The sequence below is a fragment of the Castanea sativa genome, chromosome 10 (genome assembly GCF_040712315.1).
Source record: "Castanea sativa cultivar Marrone di Chiusa Pesio chromosome 10, ASM4071231v1".
In the NCBI taxonomy this organism is placed as follows: domain Eukaryota; kingdom Viridiplantae; phylum Streptophyta; class Magnoliopsida; order Fagales; family Fagaceae; genus Castanea; species Castanea sativa.
In genome coordinates this window covers 5,703,165-5,721,867 of record NC_134022.1, presented here as the reverse complement: position 1 = coordinate 5,721,867, position 18,703 = coordinate 5,703,165, and the positions used below count along the sequence as shown (strand labels likewise).

Here is an 18,703-nt window from a genome sequence, read left to right as displayed (position 1 = left end):
TATAATTTTTCAAAGCTTCACCTCTTTCTAAATACAGTTATATTTTTAACCAAGTCCAATAAACCAATGAATATAAATTCTCCCAAACAAGCAATTGTTAGATATCAGAGGTTTGATTAGGAAAATTAGAAGAAAAAAAAATTTGCTTTCAACTATAAGTGTGAAGTACATTTATGATTTAACCCCATAACTGCTCCAAAATTTTCCATGTTTTTTATCTTCTTCCATGCTAGCCCTTGATAGGTAAGATACCCATCCAATGAGTTTTGAACCCGACCTTCTAACTCAATATTTGAAAGGATAGATACTTGTCAATTTATTATTTCTTTGCAATATTTGTATAAGAACTTCACCAGAGAAATGTGAGGTCATGGATGCAAGCCAGCATCTATAATTGGTATGATACTTTGTAGTATGCTTCATCTAATCTTCAACTTACATATTGTTAGTATATTATACAACTATTAAACTTGTACAACTCTGATATGTACTATACAAATTTTCTTCACGCATAGTTTACTTCTCATTGTACAGCTCCTTCATAAGTTAATCTTAGTTCTTGTTATCTAATTTAAGCTGCTGGATTCTTTGGCGTAGTCTTCGCCGGTGGTCATGTATTTTCCAAAGACCATGTCCCAATATAACGGCAGAGTATATACCATGAGTGATAATGGGTGCAAGAATATTATTCGTCTGTCAAATTTGCATCAAAAGACGAAAAAAAAAAAATCTATTAGTTTCATCCTCTCAAAACTAAAATTACTAGCTATCATCATAACAAAATGGTCCTTTTGTGAACTAAAGTTACCTGGATCCATTCAAAACCAAGGTAGAGTGCCAACAGCCCTTCCAAGAGAGGAGAATAGATCTTTTTCATTTTCCTCTTCTCATACCAGGCTGCAATAATTCACCAAAATTGGGTGGTGGAATTAGAATCAGACATCATTGAAAGAAAATATATAATAATAATAATACTTGATCTATCTCTAGCTTTCATTATTTTCAAGCTCCCAATGGTAAGTGGGTTAGCCAGAAGAAAAAGGAAATACTGACTGATTTATTTGCTATAGTCAATCTTCTCAGCTACCAAAAATCGTATTATGATATTCAAAGTAGAAATTACAAGACTCTTGACAAATGATGAGGATGATAAAATGCACCCTTTTAAAATGAAAAACATTTCCAGCCCCACAAATTATGAGATAGCATGGGCCATTTCTGGTCAGATAGAGATCAATTGACAATTAACCAGTTCTTAGTATAGAGAAATTAATGGTCTTTGGATGAAAATACACTTCACATCATAATTCTCGCTGAAGTGAAATGACCATATAAACAACCATTTATGACAATAATTAAGTAAATGAGGACATCTACAGAAGATCCCAACTTTAATTCAAAAAAATGTTGATTAAAAAGAAAAAGCGATTTCAAAACCATGTAAAAGAAACAAGTTCATTGTATTTTCACAAATATATATCAATCACTGTATTAAGAATTGTGTTAGGGAAGTAGTTTGACCTGCAAAGAGCTTTTTCAGATCTTCACGACCAGAACGAGATTCCAAAACTGGTGCAACAACATATGTAGGATCTGAAGAAAAAATTAGACACTGGTAAATCAAACAGAACAATTCAAGCCCAGGAAACATTCCTTAAAATGATTATCGGAGAATCAAACCTTTTGGAGAGGCAGCCACATAATAGAGAGAACCTGTGAGGGCAGCTGTAATTACAGCTGCAAATGCCTGAGCAAATGGGACAAAAGGAGGCAGCACCCCTGTCTACACTTCGAAGAAATTTAAAACGATTTAGTTTTAAGGAATAATAAATGAATACTTCATTATTACTACTAATGACAGCAAGGAACATGACTAGGGCACATACCAGAGATGCCATTCCTCTAGCATCAGTTACTAGATCAGTGCCCCTTAGAAATATATCAGCCAACGCTCCCTACAAAGTTGGAGAAAAAGGAAACATATATTAGTAATGATGAAACAAAGCAAAATAGAAATAAAACAATAATGGTTAAAATATTTCTGGCATAAAAGTGATTGATTAACAGTACAACTCTCATGGTTTCTGAGATACAGGCAATATAAGAGGGCAAGTACTTCAACAAAATTATGAAAAAAAAAAAAAAAAACGTAGTTTCTTAGTATGAATGTGATTAAATAATAATAACATACTGAACTCTGCGAAATATAGCAAAGCAGTATCCCAAATCTTGAAATTTTAGAAAGAAAGTGGATGGATGATTGAATCTAGCATCCTTCTACATTGCTAAAAAATTAACAAGGTCGGCTGAAACAACACAAATTAATATTTAATTTGGGGCCTTCATAAAGTTCAAAACAGATTGACTCAGTATGCTTTTACCATAGACATGATGACTGCGCTTCATATGTTCTAAGTTACAATGTTATTCCTGGACTTTAATAAACTTAAATCTGAAGGATTACAACTCCTCAGTGTGAACCAGACTGACAGGAAATTCAGATTGGCCAGTTTTGCAGGCTAAGATTTAGGAATTAGTTGACAACAATTCCCAAGACTAATTCATAGTATCTTTTACTCTATAAAGGGTAGAATAAACATCTTTATAAGAACAGACCTGAAGGGCAGCTCGGTAAAATAGCTCCTCTCCCACTGAGCTTGCAGCAACAATTAGTATAAACTGAAAAGAGGAATGATAATTAAGCCATTCCTTTACACTGTATCCATTTAAGTTCAAAACATATGTCAAGTCCGCACAGCTTTTAGATCTCTACCTGCCAAGGAGACATTCCATAAAAGAAGCTCCATAGCTCCTCATCCTCCACATCTCTGATGGCACGAGCATGAGGTGAAAACTTCACAACTTCATCCTGTAACCGTGTCAAATCATGAAGGTATTTCTTTTTCAGTTAATTTCTGTAAAACGAAGAAGTCCCAGTTCAAAAAGGAATGAAGACTCTCCCCAAACCCCCCCCCCCCCCAAAAAAAAAAAGAGATATCCTTTTTTCCATTAAATATCAAATTTCAGAAAGTGCTTGCAAGATGCATACATTGTAATTGCTCAAGATGCAGGAAGTAACATAAGAACAAAGCACAAAAACTAAAACAAGAGCAGAAAAGGGAAGGGATTTTCTAAAGCTATTAGGTAATAAACCAAATCTTACATCAAGAATGAACAGAAGGACCATGATTGGAGGAGCAGCATATCCAAGCCCTTCTAGTATGGCATCTAATGATGGATGGAAGCCTCCCATTGAATCGATTCCAGTGACTGAGCATATGAACCTTCCCGCTAGAGCCATTGCACCATATATACCTGATATAACAGAACCAAAATAAACATTATGAACACAGTGTGTATGTGTGTGTTACTTTTTATTTAGGAATTTATTTCTCTATTTCTCTTGATTATAAAAGGGTAAACGAACAAAATTTTTACGAAGAAACCAATAACAATTTTCTTGTTACATTATTAAAAGCTTAAATATGGCCAATCTAGTCTGCACAGATAGCCATACTGATATACTACCAGTGTCTGGTACAATGGCAACTCTAGAAGTCTCAAGCTGTCAAGTGCCTGCGTAAATAGGTTTTGTTTTTGAATACAACCACTTCCCACATCTTACAAAAGTACTAAATGGTAGGATCTTCCTTCCCAAGACCATACCTTGGTAGAAGTAGAACTAACACTTTTTGAGGTATAATATTGTCATCGAAACAAAATACTAAGAGGTCATTTTATTCACAGAATATTGTTAGGACTCTCATCACTTGTTGAGAATCAGTTAAGGATTTCCATGAGTTATTCACAGTTTTGAACTGGGATTCCGAGAATTTCAGATTCCCTCGGGCTTCACACTCTCATATGAGATTTTTACATTGAGGTATGATTTCGAACCCAGCATCTCATAGATTTTATGAGGCCTTAGAAATCGCTAAGCCAACCAAAAACCTTGTAAATTATAACAAATAGGTAAATACTATATATCACTTCATTTGAGAGCTCTTGTAGTTCAATCTGTTGGCATTTTTTAGTGTTTCTAATGGATATATTCAAAATTCAAAACTCTCCTTCGGCAACTATTGAATTATTGTACTTTTTTAATTCACCAAGAAGAAGAAGAAGTGAAGCAAAGAAAAACAGAATCGCATAGCAGGGGGAAAAGGAGTAAATTCTTAATTGAAGCACATTTATTACCTTTCCCAAAATAAAGAGTAACACTTTTTGCCACCAAACCTATGGTGTTTGGTTATGTACCATGTCGGAAGTTACTACATATGAACTAGTACTAACTCCTAGGCCCTAGTACTATTTATTTCAATTCTTCTTGTGAATTCCTCTATTACCCCAAAAAAAAAAAAAAAAGCAATCTGAAACTACTTTTTATTTTACATTTATAGCATCAACTTTGACCCATAAAGTTAATTATGAGTAGTTGGGGAAAAAGAATTGAAATAAAAAGGAACAGACCTATTCCGTAGCTGAGTCTGACAACAGCACCAATCTTTTCCCAAACAGGAAACTCGGATGAGTCCCCAAAGCTCCGATCAAATGTGGTGACTTCCATGGCAGGACTCGTGAACCCACCTCCTCCTCCTCCTCCTCCTCCACTTCCACTCTCTCCTTCTCTTCTGCCATGATCAATCCTTTTGCTACTACTACTACTCTGCTCTGCTGAGCACCTTATCGATACTCTTCCTGCTTGTTGAGACCACAATGATACCCTCTTCTTTCTACCTCCTCTAAATTTACTTGCTATCCTAATCGGAAACAAAGACGTAGTTGAAGAAGAAGTCAACAGCTCCATTTCGTAACTAAAACAACAAACTGGGATTGTTGTTGTTGTTGTTCTTCTCCATTGTTGACCAATAGCATAGCAGTTTTTGTGAGTTTTGAGGTACGAGGACTATTGACCGTACATTTCTTTCTCTCAAATATGGAAAAAAAAATAATATCTTTTGCTGTTGGAAAAAGAAAGAAAGAGAAATTCAGAGAGAAAGTGGTCTTTTTTTTTTAGTTTGGCTTTGAGTTCGATTTGAGAGTTGAGACATACATGTCCTAGAGGAGGGTGGGGTCCATCTGGGTATTTTTTAGGATAGATTAGCATATGGGAATATCCAGTTGGCCTATTAGAGGATAACACGTGGAGATAATGCAGGGCAAGCCTTTGCAGTCGTGGATCTATGTAACTGATGGTGCTTAGGTCAGGCACACGTGGATGAATCTATGTAACTCACGTTTCTTACTTTCTCTTTTGTAATCTAGGGGTTTTTTGTAATCTAGGGGTGGTTTTGGTAGAATATCCAAACCACCGTTTTCGTTATTTAAATAATATGACACATATTTTCATAACACTTTTTTATTTATATGTATTTTTAAAAAATATTATTAAAACAATATTACTAAATAGACTCATATTTTCAAAACCAATATCAAGAGTTTAAATTCTCTTTTTTTGATGTATTGAATTGTCCACACCTCCTGTCATGTGATGTGAGAGGGGAAAGGAAACTCCTATAAGAATGAATAAAGAAAAGAATTAGCTTAATTAGTAAAATCTATAATTATTGAATAAAAAAATAGATCCCTATTTTCAAAACCAACATCAAGAGTTTAAATTCTCATTTTTTTGATGTATTGAATTATCTACACCTCTTGTCATGTGATGTGAGAGAAGAGAGGAAACTCCTATAAGAATGAATAAAAAAAAAAGTTTAATTAGTAAAATTTCTAATTATTTAATAAGAGATTTGAGATTCAATAATTACTTATACTGCCATAAGTTAAAACTCTCTTAGAAAAAAAAAGTGAAGAAAATTAAGCTATTGAATTATAATTCAAATCCTAGTTAGTTGGTATCCATGCATAACATATATAATACTTTTCGTACAAATGTAATAAATTAAAAATTGTGCATACTTAGTACTTACGCATTTGATACCAATGATACAAAATCAAACGCGTTTATTTCAATTTATAAATTCAATTTCTGATATAAACTGTACTTGAAACAATTTCTTATGAAAAATGGGATAGAGAGGATGGTAAAAATCTAAAGCGAAGCCAATTTGAAGCTAATCTATTTTCCAATTAAAATTTATAGTTTTGAGCAATTCTTAATTCTATTTTTATCTATTTTACTACACTATTTTATAATTCACCATACATTTCATTTCTTATTTTTCACATTATACCAAACACTATCAATTAATTTATTCATTTCATTGTTATTGTTGAATTATTAATTATTATTGAATTAATTTTCTTTATTAAGTAATTAGATTATTTCAAATCAGATTGCTGAGAAGCTTCTATTAAACATAATACAAAGATTATTGTATTTATCTAATAAAAAAAGTATATGAAAAATGTTTCAATATTTTTATGGTAAACTTTTAATAATAAACGTACTGTTATTAAATACATATATGTACCGTTATTTCCCAATTTCTGTATTTTTATACTGAATTTTTTATATATACTTTTGTTGCAAGATGTCAAATTTATACACTTCCATATATTTATTGCATTATACAAGTGTCATATATTACTAACTATGTTTCAAATTAAAATTTACAAATTTGAAGGTATACAAACTTTCAAAGGCGAGTACACCAATAAGAAAGAATGAATAAGTCCAACTTGGGGAAATGAAGCAACTTAGACGAAAATTCAAAATTACATTGGTAGAATTAAGAAAAAAAATAAACTTATCAATTAGATAAGTAATAGAAAATATAGTTGCAATAAAATAAAATGGAAGAAAATACTATATACAATTGACCCTAATGTTTTATGACTAAGAACTTCACCAAGGCAGGGCCCTTTGGACCATTCCCTAAGGAGCAAACACAAATACACAACCTCACCCACCAGAACCATATACTGAGAGTTCAAGGGAACTCTTTATTGGGATTGAACTCACAATGTTTGGGTCTACAACTCATCCAAAACTTCCAACCACTAGGCTGCATCCTTTCAAGTGACCGACTTCAACTAATTTGCTGAGAATTCATAATCGACCCCAAAGAGTTGGAAATTAAAAACTTCTTGTTATTTTTTTTGAAAGGTGTATAGACTGACACATCAATTAAACGACATGATAATTGTGAAATAAACAATATTGACAATATTTGAAATAGAGAGATCATGTTCCCATGTTTTCACTTTTCTTTCTTTGTTTATTACTTTATTTAAATAATTTTTTGTTAGTATCTGAATGAGATTTTTCTTTTGATAGGTAGTATAATTGGTAAAGTAAAATGGAATATATCTGAATGAGAATATTTCTTTACATCATTTGAAAAATATGAGTGTACCAAGGTACATTCCAAAACAGAATACAGATTAATCTATTCAACTCAAATGGTTCCACTTCCGTGTGACTAAGGTGAGACTCCAGAGTCCGGAGACAATGAATCTAAGTGTGTGATAATTTATACCATTCAAATTTTATCTGCCCAACTTTGGACTCAGATACAAGCCTACAAGTCAGAGACTCAAAAATTGTCCTTAGATGGAACCCACTGGCACGTAGAGCTATTTTATGTCCCGACCTATTAGTTTGCAGGATGGAAGATACTATCTTCCATAAGATGTTAATTCTATACTACAGGTTGATTTACAAAGCAAAATAAGATGAACTGATTTTTTCTGTACTACAGCCTCCTTTAATAAGATGAACTGATTTTTCTTTTAAAAAAAAAAACTCACAAAGCAAAATATATAGAACTAGTATTTACTTATTTAGGGGAATGACTTTGATGTCCAAATTCTAAATTACTAGGGAAATAAAAGTAATGTCTTGGTCTTACAGACAATATATATTAGAAGAGATTAAATTTATAAAAATATGGTGTAAAATTCAAGTTTTATACCATTCAATCTCAAGATGCCACATTATCATATCACATATTAAAAAATAGACTCAACTATGCTTAATCAATTCTAATACCCATCGTTTCTATAAATAAAATAAAATAAAAAAGTCTAATACCCATTATTTTAGAATTTTATTATATAGGCACTACAATTTTTATTATATATACTTTACAAACTGAAGTATCACCTTTTAAATACGTGTAAACACGTGTAACAAAAAAGTAAGAAAATTATTTATAATATTATTGACGTGACAATAATTGCATTTGGTATCTAGTCATTTTATAATATTTTTTCAAAAAAAGAAAAAGAAAAAATCATTTTATAATAATTTTTTTAGGATATTCTGTGTTGGCTAAATTTTGTGTCAAATATTTCATTTCTAATCGTATTATTCAATATACATTGAAATTTAATTCATTTGTAATTGCATTGTGTCAAAGAAGATTAAGTAAGATGACCGTGTATAAAGTGCTATAGTAAGAATTTCACTCGAGCGAAAAAGCTGAGACTATCATATCCCCTTCAGAAAAAAAATCTTTGTAGCCTCCATACCTTCACCCTTTCCAAATTAACTTACCCTTTGAGAGGAGAACTCGACCAAACATCTTGATTCCTTTGTGCGTATTAGATTGGTGTTGGAAACCACAAAGGCAATTCCGAACTTTCAAGTGGCTTTAAAGAATACAAAAGATTGGATTTATAGTCAACATCTAGACTTGCAAAACCGAAAGCTATTGAAGAGAAGCAATTGGTGCAACTTGTTGATACTAGGAGGGAGGAGCTCGGATACAGGAAAATATACATAGACCTAAAGGGTTTTGTATCACAACTATCTTCATAGTTGATTAGTTTGATAGGTTTCACAAGAGCTCTATGGCATGGTTCTCATCTCTCAATCTATACCTTTAGTTTAAACCAAGCCCTAGCCATTCAATGGCTTTCTACCTGCATCATAAGAAAAGATTTAGTTAATCAAGAGAAGAACTCGTATCTCCAATCCCTTTTCACCATTATATAGTCTCTTTGGAGCCATAGAAATCGAATGGTTCATGATGGGAAGACTCCAAATCCGATAGATATTATTCTGACTGCCTAATCTCTTGTCTGTAGGTAACAGGAGGCCTATAAAAATGAATAATCATAACCTCAAGATCTCAGCAAGCCGACTCAAACTCATATCTCAAATAGGAATTCGCAACTCATCATCAAAGTGTGGTTGGGCATAAGAAAAGGAAATTCAATCGGAGTGGTTTTGCCTAGGAAGCATGGGTGGTTTTGCCTAGGAAGCATGGGTGCGGATTCAGGCTCGAGTGTGGGCGCAGTGTGATGACTTGGCAATTTTTGAAAAAATAAGCTGCAAGTGCGGCTAGATACGATTATTAATAAATTATTAAATATATTTTTATTTATATTTTATATATATTGCTAAGTATATTTTTTCATATAACAATAAACATATACCAATTTAAGAGCAATGAGAGAGTTTGAGATGAGTTTAAGGTTTTTCTTTTTTATTTTTTTAACTAGGATGTCAAAACGGTGAGTTTTGAAAAAAAAAAAAACCTTTTTTTTAAACAATTATTTTGGACCAAATCAGAAAACCGAAAAAAAAAAAATTTGTCACGGACGTGTGTCTAGCAGCATCCGTGGCCGCATGGTGCACCTCTTCCTTGTCCCATATCTTTCTTTCATCATATAACAAAATAATCTATATTTTACTTTAAAAATATTTACATAACTGGGCGTATGATTGAAAAAAGTGTTATATATGATCTACATCAAACTGCCCATACGCATTTATAAATGATGAGGATGTAGCATTTATAGATGATTGGGCTAACTCGAGTGGTGATCGAAGGCGATTCTGCTACTGTCATAGAGGCGCTTCTTAACGGTTCGGGTCAGTTTGCCGGTTAGGAACATCCTTGGGGACATTTGTTTTCAAGCAGCTTGTTTTCAACATGTTGAGTTTCATTATATTAGTCGTGTTTGTAATTTTGTTGCTGATGCATTAGCAAAAAAAGCTAGTTCTGCTTTAGGCCTTCAAGTGTGGTTGGAGGATTTACGTAATGACATTGCTCCTCTTGTGTTTAGAGATGTTCATTGATTAATTTTGAATAAATTTTCCAGGCGCTTGGTTTGGTTTCTCCAAAAAAAAAAAAAAAAAAAAAAAGCTTAGATATTTTTTTGACACAACTTATGTAAATATATATACTATTTAATTTTTAAAAACTCTCTTTCTCTTTTTCTCTGATATATAAATAATATTTTACTTAAATTCAAATAAAAAAAATTCTTATAAAGTATTCCCATAAAACCTTCCAATGCATCTGTGGGGGGCCAAGGACCGAGGATGACGATCAAGGGTCAAAAGAGATCTTAATCGGGATGAGGGCCAAGGACCCAAGGACAAGGTTGCATGGAAAAGTACAAAGAGTAGGTTGGTGATATATGGCAGAGAGAGAAAATATCTAGTTTGGGAGTAGACACCCTGTGAACTCCGCATTAAATGCTCTGCACCTAGTTTCCTGGCCGCATTAAATGATGAATAACAGTTTTATTAGTTGCATTGATGTAGAGGTGACCTGAATAGCGCGAATCACAGTTAGGTAGTTTCTTTCCACCACCTTCTACAAGTAATCAGACAAGTGTAAACGTGAGAAAGGGGTTAGGTAGGAGATTGACATTGGAGATGCAAGGAGGAAGGAGTATAGAAAGGGATGAAAGAGGCTAGGGCGAAAATGGGCAAATGCCCATGTTGTGCAAAAAAATGGGCAAATGCCCCCATTTTTCAAATTAATTAGAAAAATGCTCCTCTTTCGAAACTCGATTTTCTCAAAATTGAGTTTAAAAAAAATTATAGAGCCTTATAGCGACGTTTTAAAGAGTCTATAGCGATGTTTTAAGGACCTATAGCGGTGTTTTATAACTCAAGCTCTATAAACTCGAGTTCCATGCAAGTTTTTATTTTTATTTTTTATACTTATAACTCGATTTTATGAAGCTTGAGTTCCAAAACGCTGCTATAGGCTCTTCAAAATGCCATTATAGGCTCTTTAAAACGTTATTATAGGGCTTAACTCGATTTTGAGAAAATCGAGTTTCAAAAGGGGAGCATTTCTCTAATTAGTTTGGGAAATAAGGCATAATATTGTTCTTTTTTTTTGCCCAAAAAGGGCATTTGCCCATTTTGGCCAAGAGGCTAGTGTAAAAGGGGAGAACATGACTATGAGAATTGGATGAATAGTAATATTTGAATGTCATAGATTCTTCCTCGAGCAAGCTTGTGGAAGGGTGTTTTCTTACTCCTTTTATGTTGAATAGTATCCTCAGGACATAACTGTCCATTGTTGTTTTGTTCTCTCTCTACAAATTCTTTGTTTTGGGCCTTAGGTGATTGGATCCACTTCCAGTTTTAAGTGGGCTTTAATACCTGATTGGATTTTTGGTTCTTACAGCATCAATAGAAAAATATAATACAAAATACATGCAATTTTAGAAACATTAAATTTATTTTTATTATGATGATGATGTCAAAGCAAACATATCATTAAACAAACTAATAGTTACTAACTTCATGGCAGCATTCTATCAAAAAAAAAAAAAAAACTTTCATGGCAACAAAGCGGAATGAAAAAAAAAAAATGTTACAATGCATATTTAGTACATTAGAATTATCATCAAATTTGAGAAAACAATAGGATGTTGACTCATTACTTTGCTTTGAAAACATGAAAAACTAACACTAATCCAAAAAAGAGAAGTTATAAATTTGTCATTATTTCAATAGCCTTTCTACCAGAACATATCTTCTTCTCTCTAATGCAACACCCTGCAAGGTTTCGTCTATTAATTCTTCAGGGCATCAATCCATCCTCGGATACATTTCAGTCTATCTAAATGAAGTCACTCTTTTCAAAAATTATAAATTATAGTGATAAATATTAGTAAATTGTTAATTTTGATTTATAATATTTTATATCAAATTTGATTTTCTGAAAGATATGTGGACGATGACGGCGAACGAATTAAGAACTATTTTGCTGCATTCCACCTACTTGATACATTTCCTGCAGCAGTCGTTGTAGCACTACAAAAAACTGGGCCTATTGTAGCACTACAATCGTTGGAGACTTCTTTGAAGAAAGGTATCTTTCTGTTAGAGCCGTGTTTTTTGGTATTGTAAAACCATGCTATATTATATGTCTTTTATTGAGTTTTGATGTGTCTTAAAATTATAATTAAAGCCCAAGTTGAAAAGACAAAGTTTGCTCAGGAAAAGTTCAAGAAAAACACATTTTTAGCATGTACCTCGATAGCAGCTTGATACCTCTCGATAGAAGTTAAAAACTTACTGCCTCCTCGACACAAGCTCGATCTATCGAGATTTTGTTCTCAACACAAGCTTGATAGCAGCTCAATCTATAGAGCTTCGCGGATCAGCAAAAATCAGCAATGCGAAAAAGTCTATAACTTATTCGTTTGAAGCCCAAATTGAGATCCATTTGAATCGGTATTTAAAGGACATCACAATTAAGCCATCTATTAGAAGGCTTTTTGAGACAGACAAACACTCCGTTTATGTGGCTAGGGCTTTATAACTAAGTTTTCTCTATTTTACGAAACCAAAGAGTTTCAAAGTAAATCTGAAGATTCCATTGGTGAAGAAGTTAAAGTTATAGCAAACACTTGCTATTGTGAGGAAAACCTTCAAGAGGTTCTTGCAGTCAATTGGAGGTTCCAATTGTGATTGTGGGTGGAGCGTTCATATATTAAAGAGTTCAGAGATTCTGAAGCGGTAGAAGATTTCTACTGTAAATTCATCTATTGGGATTGTAGAGTTTAGGGACAAAGGTTTTGTACTAGATCTGAAACTTCTCTTTGTTATAGTGGATTACTTTTTGGAAAGGTTTTCCTTCGGGTTTTTTTACTGTGATAGTTTGTTTCGTTGGTTTTTCCGTGTCATCATATCTTGTCTTATTTACTATTCTACTGTGCATGATGTTAACATGATATTGATGTTTGTTTATTTGAACAATGATTATTTATAATAGATCTAATTAATAACTTGGGTTTAAAACTTGTTACTTCTATCAGCCAGGGTCTAAATTTCCCACCAGTTTCTAATGCCATATTTTCATGTTAAAAGTATACATAATTTATCCAAAAAATTATATTAATTCTTACTATATATCCTTCCTATGTGCTGACACTGACAACAAGTTCTAAAGGAGCTGCCAAGAGAAATAGAATAATCATCGTGGAAGAGACTCTAGCTTTATGTCACAACCCAGTTAATCATGCTAAATGAGTGAGCAGGATGACATCACCATTCAAGTGATTAGCTTAATATTCTTTTAGGACAAGCACTAACAATATTTGTTTCTTAAGTTCTATGGGTTCCAACTATTTTTACAAGTAAAGGTTGGTTGTCATGACCATTTTTGTTCATGAAAGATAATTGCCTGATTGTCTATTTCTCTCTGATTATGTGCACTTTTGTGCTGTTTTTTGAATCTCATTGTAAATTACTTGATTTGTATTGGGATGTTGTGCTCCAGGTGGTTGCTTGGGATCGTTTATTTTGAAAATCAATAGCAATTCAGGCAGTGGCAGCTTAGTGAGTATCAGAACTGCAAAGTACTCCATAGCTTTGCAGTATCTGATTTTGGAGGGGATAACAGAAGACAGTGAACAGTAACATTGTAAAATTACTCTCTTCTGATTGAACTTAAGTGTCTGAGTTCTACTATGTCACCATCATTATTGGAGCTCTTCTGTCACAAAGCAACTTCTAATTCTGTAGAAATGCTTAAAACTTCGTAGTATTTATATCTTTTGGTATATGATTTGAATCTCACTATTTTAAATTTTTTAATAAGCAGGGGTTTTATAAATTCAGCTCCAATTTTTTGTCTTAATCTTGGATCACATATTGATTATGCAGACAAATTGTGTTACCCTAAGAAAGAAATAGTAGGAATCAGGTTATTACTTCTTTGATGCTGCTCTCCTTTGGTTTGAATTTGTACATTTTTTCTAAGGTAAATAGGTAATGGACAATTCAGATATCGTTCAAAATTTGCATCAAATTCTAGATCTTGGAAGCTTTAATTTCTATGGTATGGTGCCTTTGCACCCAAGCGAAATTGCATCATAGGACTAGAACTTCTTGGCAGTCTCTAATATCTAAAACTTAAAAATGAAAATTCATGTTTATCAAAATAGGCAAGCATAGGCAAATCTTTTCAATGCATAATAACAATCTATAACTAGATTTCCCATTACTACTAACTCACCAAAATGTTCGTTTGACTCATCCATGATATTATTCTGCTGAAAGAAAGTTACATAATTAGCTTCTAAGACGAGTGCTTCATTATTCATAGTTACATACACTGCCAAGTTATAGTTTTTCACAACATAAACAAAAGAAAAACATCAACAGCAAAACCAAGAAGGGAAAATAGAAGATGATCCTTATATATTAGCATCACAAACTTCCCTTTGTGAATCGGATTTTTAATAAACTCCTTTCTGATAATCGGGTTCACAAAATTCTCTTCCAAGATCATCACAAGCCTCTGTTGGGAACACCCTGTAGAGCAATCATTAACATATATAAGATACTATTTTAATTACCCATTTTTGTTCAAATATGTCATTGCAAAATAAAATTCTTAAATTCCTAAGATCTTACGTCTTCGGCTTATTGTACTCGAAATACTCTCATCACCCTCTGCAGAAAACAAATCAGCAGTAGAAACATTCATGGACTCTTCCCCTTGTCTTAACAAAGCATCTGCTACCACAATTTCCTTACCCTTCTTATACTCAACCAAAAAATTGTAACCAAGGAGCTTAGTAATCCACCTTTTTTGAGCTGGAGTACCCACTCTTTGATCCAGCAAGTATTTAAGACTCCGCTGATCAGTTTTTATAACAAAAGGTTTAGCCGCCAAGTAGTGCCTCCACTTTTAAACAGCTACCACCATAGCAAGGAACTCCTTTTCATAAGTAGAAAGAACCAAACTTCTACCTTTTAAGACTTGGCTGTGAAATGCAATAGGCTTTTGATCTTGTATTAGAACAGCACCAAGACCAAACCCATTCCATAGTGAAAGTCTTGGAAAAATCTGGAAGGGCTAACACTGGAGGATTAGAAATAGCTAGCTTGAGCCGTTGGAAAGCCTGAGCAGCAAGGTCAGACCAGACAAAAGATTTTTTCTTCAAAAGAGCAGTCAAGGGTGAAGCTAGGGGTGGCAATTCATGTTCACGTGTCGAGTTCGTGTCGGGTTGAGCTGTAAGTATTATGTTATATGGGTCAACACGAACCCGACCTGTTTAGTAAACGGGTCAGGACTCCTCAACCCTAATACAACCTATTTATTAAACGGGTAACCTGACACGACACGTTTAACCCGTTTAATTAGTAGGTCATGTTAAGGTCGACAAAAATAACCTGTTAACAGCCTGTTTGATTATAACCCGTTTGATTATGACCCAAACAACCTGTTTAATTAAACTTAAATTGAATAACCTGTTATCAACTCTCATATATCTAAATTTATAATTCAACCATAAATCAAGTAATAAAAATTCAAATAATAACAAAAGCAAATAATTCTTTCATTCCTTCAAAATAAAATTACTAGTCCAAAAGGTTCCACCCTCCATACTATTAGATTCAATAAAATTATTATATTTTCTACACAGTGTCTGTTTTTCTGCACAGTGTCTATTTTTTGCACAGTGGTGTTTTTTGTAGTGTTATTTTCTGCCGTGTCTGTTTTTCTGCATAGTGATGTTTTCTGCTCAATGTTATTTTTCTGCAGTGTAGTTTTCCTGCTGTGTTGTTTTCTGCAGTATTTGTTTTTCTGCAGAATAGGGTTTGGTTTTCCCCTATTTTGATGTGACATATATACCTTGCTAGTGGATTCGGTGGTTGAAAGCTGAAGAAAAAGAACAGAGTGCAGCCACGGTTCTGAGGAGAAGAGAAATTAGAAGGGTCGGCTAGGGATTTGAGGGGAAGAGAGAGTAGAAGGTTGAGAGACATGGGAAGGCTTTGATTTTATAGTGTAGAATCAATCTGTAGATCTGTGTCCATAGTGTGGTCTAAATGAAAGAGGGGCAGTTGGAGCTTTGAGGAGAAGAACAAGAGTTAGAGACAGAGTAAGGATTGACGACGAAAACGAAGAGACACGAGATTGAGATTGAGATTGAGATTTGAGAGAGGCGTGAGGTTTGGTTCTGAGGGGAAGACAAAATATCTAAGCTTATATACCTAAGTTATAAGGGTAAAATGGTAAAATAACTTTTATAACCTAATCGGGTCAAACGGGTTAAACGGGTTAAACATGTTAAACATGAACACGACCCGTTTAATAAACGGGTCAGCCGTGTCAACCCGAATAAGACCCGAACCCGTTTAACCTCAACCCATGACCTATTTATAAACGGGTTAGTTGTGTCGAATTCGCGGGTCATGTCGGATTTTGCCACCTCTAGGTGAAGCTATTTGACCATAACCTTTAACAAATTTCCTGTAGTAACTACTGAGACCCAAAAATCCCCTCAAGGCTTGACATCGTTAAGGACAGGCCACTGTTGAAATGAGATGCCCCAAATACTCCACTTACTCACAAGCAAACATACATTTGGATTTTTTGGTATATAAATGGTGTTTAGCTTATAACCCCAAGACAATTCTAAGATGCTCCACATGGTCAGGCAAAGATCTACTGTAAACTAGAATATCATCAAAGAAAACCAAAACAAACTTTCTAAGAAATGGCTTAAACACCTCATTCATTCATTAAAGATTGAAATGTTGAGGGGGCATTTGTTAACCCAAATGGCATCGCTAAAATTTCATAGTGGCCTTCATGAGTTTGAAAAGCAGTTTTAGGGATGTCTTGCTCCCTCATTCTAATTTGATGATATCCTGACCTCAAGTCTAATTTACAAAAGAGACAAGCCCCATGAAGTTCATCCAACAATTCATCAATAACAAGGATAGGGTACTTGTCTTTAATGGTAGCTTGGTTTAAAGCTCTATAATCGATATACATTCTCCAAGATCCATTTGCCTTCCTCACCAATAGGACAGGAGAAGCAAATGGACTCTGACTATTCTAACAGAACCTATCTCTGAAAATGATGAAATTTCATGGTCAAGAACTTAAAATCCCAATTGATTACTCCTAATGTACTGAGCCAATAAGTTCCTAAAACCACTTCACAAACTCCTAAGGGCAACACATGTAACTGCACCATAAAAGTATAACCTTGCACCTGTATCGCTACTTCTCTACATACCCCTTGTGTTTTGATATCTCAATTAGCCGCCTTAACCTCCAATATTTGAGTAACATCCATTGAAAGCTATAATTTAAGCAACAAAGCAGCATCAATGAAGTTATGAGTACTACCAGAATCTAAGAGAATGATCAACCCTTCTCCCATAATCATGCCATTAACCCTAATTGTGCCTGGAGTGGGACTACCAACAAGTGCATACAGAGTAATCTCAGCCTCTTCTTTTCCCTCATCCTGAGACTTAATGACACCCTCCATATAATTTTCTTCCATTTTAGCAATCTGCACCCCTGAAGCTGGAACTATCTCTACACCTTCTAACAAAAATATCTTAGCACTCTTACACTTATGACCCGGTGCCCATTTATCATCACAATTATAACAAAGTCCCTTTTTCTTCCTCTCTTCCGTTTGTGCTGGTGAAATTCTCTTAATAGGTATTCTAGTTTTAGCTTCTATAGGAGAATTGAACTTAGGCAAGCCAAGTATTGAAGACTTACCTTGTTCTTGCAGAAGCTTTGATGCTGGTAAAGAACGTTTATTTTACAAGGAAAGCTAGCACAATTACAAATTTATTTATGCAGTTAACTACAGAATTCAAAACATCAATCCTAGATTGGAGGAATGAGCACGTCAGAAATGAATTCAACATATGATCACAAAGTTAGTTAAAAACTTATGCTCCTGGCTTAGAAAGCAACTTTAGTATAGCAGGTAAACAATACCACATTAAACTATGGGTTATAGAATTTGTAGGTATGCGATCTGACTCAGAAGAAATGAATTCATGTCTAAAAGAAACACGTGCACACACACCCACATATAAGAAAATTCATGTTTGATTGTATTTATAGAAAACAAATAAATACACCAAAAAGTACCTTCACTAATTTTACCAACCAGCAGCTCATATTGTTCTATCAGCACATCAATTAAGCAACAAACATACTGAACAGGGATTTGATTATTTTGCCAAAAAGAAGAAAAAATGAGGCCAGAGTATGGCTCCTCCCAATCTTAAATGATAATATACAAGCAATACAAAGCTCTTAGCATCTTTTGAGCCATACCATGAAGAATCCACAATGAACCCTCAATCTCATTTACTTGACGGTAGCCCCTAAATAGACTAATTGACCCATTTTCAATACTAATCTCCTTGTTCAAGGACATCCCAGTTCAGTTCCTCTGTTTATCCTCTCACTTAGCTTTTGATTCAAATGCAGTTAATGAATGTTCCAGATGTGAGGAACATCTTGAACCAAAACACTAACAATCAAAATTCAAAAATGTACCATTTGTAAAAAGCAAAAAACTTAAATAAAAAATAACTGATTTTGACAGCATCACCAACCATAGGAATGTGTATTCGGAGTTAACACTACCTCTACAATATAGCAATTATAGAAATGCATTAACAGTCAGTTATAGAAACATAGAGCAACCTATCAGTTGAGGAAAAAACCAAAGAATGGTGAGGTAAAAAAAAAGAATGAGGAGA

At 33.8% G+C, this 18,703-nt stretch overlaps 1 protein-coding gene across 1 annotated transcript; it reads right to left on the bottom strand.

Moving 5' to 3' along the window:
• Nucleotides 1-363: 363 nt before the first annotated feature.
• Nucleotides 364-5,032, bottom strand: LOC142613744 (uncharacterized). Its single transcript, XM_075786229.1, has 9 exons — nucleotides 4,471-5,032; nucleotides 3,164-3,315; nucleotides 2,774-2,869; nucleotides 2,617-2,679; nucleotides 1,887-1,955; nucleotides 1,681-1,783; nucleotides 1,522-1,593; nucleotides 809-897; nucleotides 364-693 (listed from the first exon to the last, which is right to left on the bottom strand). Exons 1-9 carry the CDS (start codon nucleotides 4,805-4,807, stop codon nucleotides 553-555), a joined length of 1,122 nt encoding a protein of 373 aa, XP_075642344.1. The 5' UTR covers nucleotides 4,808-5,032; the 3' UTR covers nucleotides 364-552.
• Nucleotides 5,033-18,703: the final 13,671 nt, after the last annotated feature.

Bases quoted from the DNA above. Each gene is read 5' to 3' on its own strand.
- LOC142613744 (XM_075786229.1), bottom strand. From the start codon at position 4,807: ATGGAGCTGTTGACTTCTTCTTCAACTACGTCTTTGTTTCCGATTAGG. The intron at 1,594-1,680 runs GTTTGATTCTCC...TTTTTTCTTCAG, and splicing joins TGTGGCTGCCTCTCCAAAAG to ATCCTACATATGTTGTTGCA. The intron at 898-1,521 runs GTCAAACTACTT...GAATTATTGCAG, and splicing joins TCTGAAAAAGCTCTTTGCAG to CCTGGTATGAGAAGAGGAAA.